The sequence below is a fragment of the Echinops telfairi genome, unplaced genomic scaffold (genome assembly GCF_000313985.2).
Source record: "Echinops telfairi isolate 266 unplaced genomic scaffold, ASM31398v2 ScPeMD7_3;HRSCAF=10, whole genome shotgun sequence".
In the NCBI taxonomy this organism is placed as follows: domain Eukaryota; kingdom Metazoa; phylum Chordata; class Mammalia; order Afrosoricida; family Tenrecidae; genus Echinops; species Echinops telfairi.
Window position 1 is genome coordinate 58,550,379 of NW_022103899.1, and position 4,142 is coordinate 58,554,520.

Sequence of the window (4,142 nt, forward strand, 5' to 3'; positions counted from 1 at the left end):
AGGGGGCTGAGGGGGAGGCGCGTCGGGTGCTGGGGTCCTGGGACGATCCCCCGTCGGGGCCGAGGGCGGCGGGCCGCGGGGAGGAGACTAGGGCCGCCCGGCCCCGCGAGGTTGCGGGCTGCCGGCTGCCAGCGGCGTGGAGGAGGGTGGAGACCTCGCCGACTTGGGTGTTCCCGCCGCCCGGTCTGGCCCCGGACGCGCTCCGAGGGTGGGTGCTCACCTCGCCCCTCCGAGCCTCCCTTTGCCTCTCCGCAGAGTGGGCACAGCGACCGCGCCGGGCTGCAGGGCTTTTGAACGTGTCACCAGGTAAAGTGGCTGCCCCATCTGTCCAGGGAAGAGTCCGTTATGGGGGTCCTCCTACCTCTCTCCTACTCGGCCGCCGGCCTCGCCCGCCTGGTAAACCAGCTCCTGGCCGTCTTGTCCGCTTCTGCGGGTGTCCTCCTGCCTATTTCCCATACAATTCCCTCTGGAGGGGCAGAGAGCCGGTGCATGGTAGCTTTGCAGCTGCCCGCCCTCCTCCTGGTACACTGGTCCTCCCCTCTCACTGAGAGTAATCTTGTAATCCAAGTAAAATCTATCTGCCCTTGAAGACGAGAGATCCAGCAGTGGGACAACAGGGACAGTCCCCAGTCTTTGGCCGTTTGGGCCCAAAGCAGTCAATGGCTGGTGCCCCTCTGGGTGTGAGAAAGGTTAAATCACAGTTGGCCAAGCTCACCTGGTGACTCACTTAGTAGACCCCCGTCTAGCCGGGCTCTGACCAATAGTGTATCCAACGATAGTCTGCCTGAGTCGGAACCAACTTCCCTGCACCGACCAACAACAACATGCTGGCTCACAACCATTGCTGTGTTGCAAACCTGTTGAGTCTCGGAAACCAGAGGCTTCCTGCAGGAGTGCTGAACAGTGAGAGAGAAAGCAGTGCACTGGATGGGCTCGGGGAGGATGTGACCTGCCAGACACTGTGAAATTGGGGGTTTCCCCAGGACGGTGAGTGCTGGTGTGCACACGCCGGTGACTGGAAGCCCACCCCAAGGCAGCCCTCAGGATGTTTCCTTGTTGCTGAGAGGGCCTAGCTGCTTGAGAAAAGCTGGCAGCGCCTTCTCCAGCCTGCTGCCCAGCTGAGCCCATCCCCTTGTGCTCCCCTCGTCCTGATTGTGAGCCCGGAGACACCAGCTTCATTCAGATAGCAGCTCATGCACTACCTGTAACCACAGGCTCCATCTTAAGGCACCTCGTGGGTCATCAGATCCACCAAAACCCAACTCCTGTACGAGTCTGCAGACCAAGAGCTGAAGGCACCTGGCTGGATCCTTTTCATACCTGTTGTGTTCCTTTTAACCATCTTGTAAAGGGGATGTGGAGCCCTGGTGGGGTAGTGGTTAAAGAACCCCAGCTGCTCCACAGGAGGAAGATGAAGCAGTCTGCCTCTGTAAAGATTTACAGTTTCAGAAGCCCTAGGGAGGCAGTTCTGTGCTCTCCGGGGTCCTTGTGAGAACCAGTTGGATGGCAGCAGGGTTTTTTTGGGGTGGTGGTGGGTGGTGGGGAGGGCGCTAAAGGAGTTGCTGTGGTCTCAGTTCACAGGTTAAGAAAATGAGATGCCAAGAGGTTCGATAACTTGTCCAGACAACAAGAAGGACCACAAGGCAACGTTCAAACCCACACTTGTTGGTCATCCTGGGTTCAAGCACCCTGTCGACAAAAAAAAGTTAACCTGCTCGGTTTTCAGGTGGTCTAATTAGTAGTAACTCATACTCGACCTGGATTTGTAAACCGCTCCAGTTACATGGAAAAGAACTAGCGGTTGGCATTTGAGTGTAGCCATTGAAAACAGCCCTGGGGCTCCTAGTTTCGTTGTATTTTTAAGACTATTATTCCATCTCTTGGAGTCTGCACTCTTCAGGACATGCTCCTAAGAGCACGTGCCTGGGCCGGTTCAGCAGTGATGGGCTCCGGTGGCTATGGCATGCTGTACTTCTGTGACTGTACCTGCGGTCGTATTTGTTGGTGTGTTTGGCAGCCCCATCAAGTCATTAGCTTCCATGGCCATTGGTCACATTAACATGTAAGCCCCTCAGTCTGCTTTCACAGGGACTGTAGTCCCGGCTTCCATACATTTTGTCCCCCCTGTACATAATTCTGTCTGAACAATGGTTGGAACCACATATTTGGCACATACCCAATACTACCTTGATTTGCTTTGACGTTTAGAAATCGTCCACTAGACACTGCCTCTAACTGGAGACGGATAGATGAATTAGGTGGAGACCCTGCCCTCCAGGAGCAGGTCTAGCCATAGAGTGAGCAAACACCTGAATAGAAGCCAGCTATGGACAGGCGCCACGGGCCTCCAAGGTGCTAATTGCCTGCCTAAGTCTGGGGTGCTAGCTTTCCCTCTGCATTGTGTCTTGGCTCAAGTCCAACCTCAAGCAGGGAAGAGTAGCCCTGGAAGGGAGTATGTGAATGGCTTGCCTGAAGAGCAGGCTCATGAGATGGGCAGAGAGTGACGCCAGGTAGACGCCTGGTGTTTCTGTCCATGTCCCAGAAGGGAGTGGAGCTGAGGCCTGGGGATCCCTGCTTTGCCTCCTCCCCACCTTCCTTTCTGTTCTGGTAGCTATGAGCAGGGGCACTGCTGGGAAGAAAGGAACTTGGTGCTTTGTTTCAGAGCTAGCAATTTTTTGTGGGGGTGCTGGGGTCACTGTGACCCTCTTCCACCAAGATTTAGAGTGGGTGCACCTCAGAGAATGTAGTGGGGGTTGGGGGCTGAGGAGAGGTACACAGTCTTGAGTACTGGGCTGGGCTTGAAAGAAGAGAGCTAGAAGCAGGCTAGGGCTTACAGAGTGCGAAAACCCACGGGGGTGCTCTTGGTTGGGGGAGACCAAGTTTCTGTGGGGAGGGTGAGAAGAGGGGAGTCTGAGTTAGAGCTGAGGGTGTTTTCCAGAGGGCTCCATCTCCCAGGTGAACTGGGAAAGGGGCCTTTCCCAAGGACAGGGTAGGATGGGTGAGAATGCCTTTGTACCCTGAGACGCCGCTCCTCAAGGAAGATCTTTGGGGACAGACCCTGTCTCTTGGGTATCCCTAGAAGCTGATGCACAGTAGATGCCAGGCTTCTTTGGGGAAGGAAGCCAGGGCACCACCCCCACGTCTTTTGACAGAGGGGAGGGTGTGCTATAGGCACAGACAGTGGTCTCCCACAAGATCAGGGCATGCCGAACGGAGGCAAAGGGCCAATACTACCCACTCTCGTTTCTGCTCATCCTCTGTCCGCTCCTGCAGTAGCTTCCTCGGCCTTTGCTCCTTAGCTGTATTCTCTTGGCAACTCATGCCTGGGGCCGAGCATGGCTACCCCAGCTCTGAGTCCTGGTGACCTTTCTTTCCTTGCTGGAAAAGCTGAGGAGGAACCTGCCCTTAGTCCTAGGCTAGTGGCTAGCCTGGGCTTCCCGTTGATCTGGTCCTCTTCATAGGTCAGTGTCTTAGCCAGGATGGAAAGGAGGTGTATGTGTGTGTGTGTCATGGGCATGGCCACCTCACTATGTAATATAGTGTGTATATATACTATATAACATATAGTATATATGATAGCTATGGAATGAGCAGGGCAGTTGCCTCACGACATGGTTAGTTCATCTGGTTTAGTGTCTGTTGGATCCCCTTTATGTCTCAGGCACTGGGGAACCATAGGCCCCAAAACAAAGAACAGACTCTGCAGTGTGTGTTTGCATAAGGTAGACTCTGAGAATAATTTGAGCACTTCTAATGACTGTGCAAATCTGCAACACAAGACCTCTTTAAAGTGGTAGATAACTCTTTGAGGGCCACGGTGTACCTGACCCAAGCCATGGTATTTTCAATCACCTCATATGCGTAGACATGGAGTAAGGAGGGCCAAAGAAGAACCGATGCATTTGAATGTTGGGGCTAGCGAGAACTATTAAAAGTACCATGGACGCCAGGAGAACAAGGAAGTCTGTCTTGGAAGAAGTCCAGCTATCAGGCTCCTTACAAGGAAAGATGGCAAGCCTTCATTTCACGTCCTGCGTACATGTGATCAGGAGAGACCACTCCCTGGAGGAAAACCTGCGGGTAAAGTAAACTATCAGCAGCAAAAGAGAAGACCCTGACACCACGAGTGGACACGGGCTGCA

General features: G+C 54.2%; 1 protein-coding gene across 1 annotated transcript in view; it reads left to right on the top strand.

Moving 5' to 3' along the window:
• EIF4E2 (eukaryotic translation initiation factor 4E family member 2) overlaps positions 1-4,142 on the top strand; it is a 27,493-nt gene that overhangs the window by 4,831 nt on the left and 18,520 nt on the right. Inside the window, exon 2 of the mRNA XM_045294322.1 lies at positions 133-306. Coding sequence (XP_045150257.1) covers positions 133-306 — 174 coding nt within the window. The remainder of the gene's footprint in view (positions 1-132; positions 307-4,142) is intronic.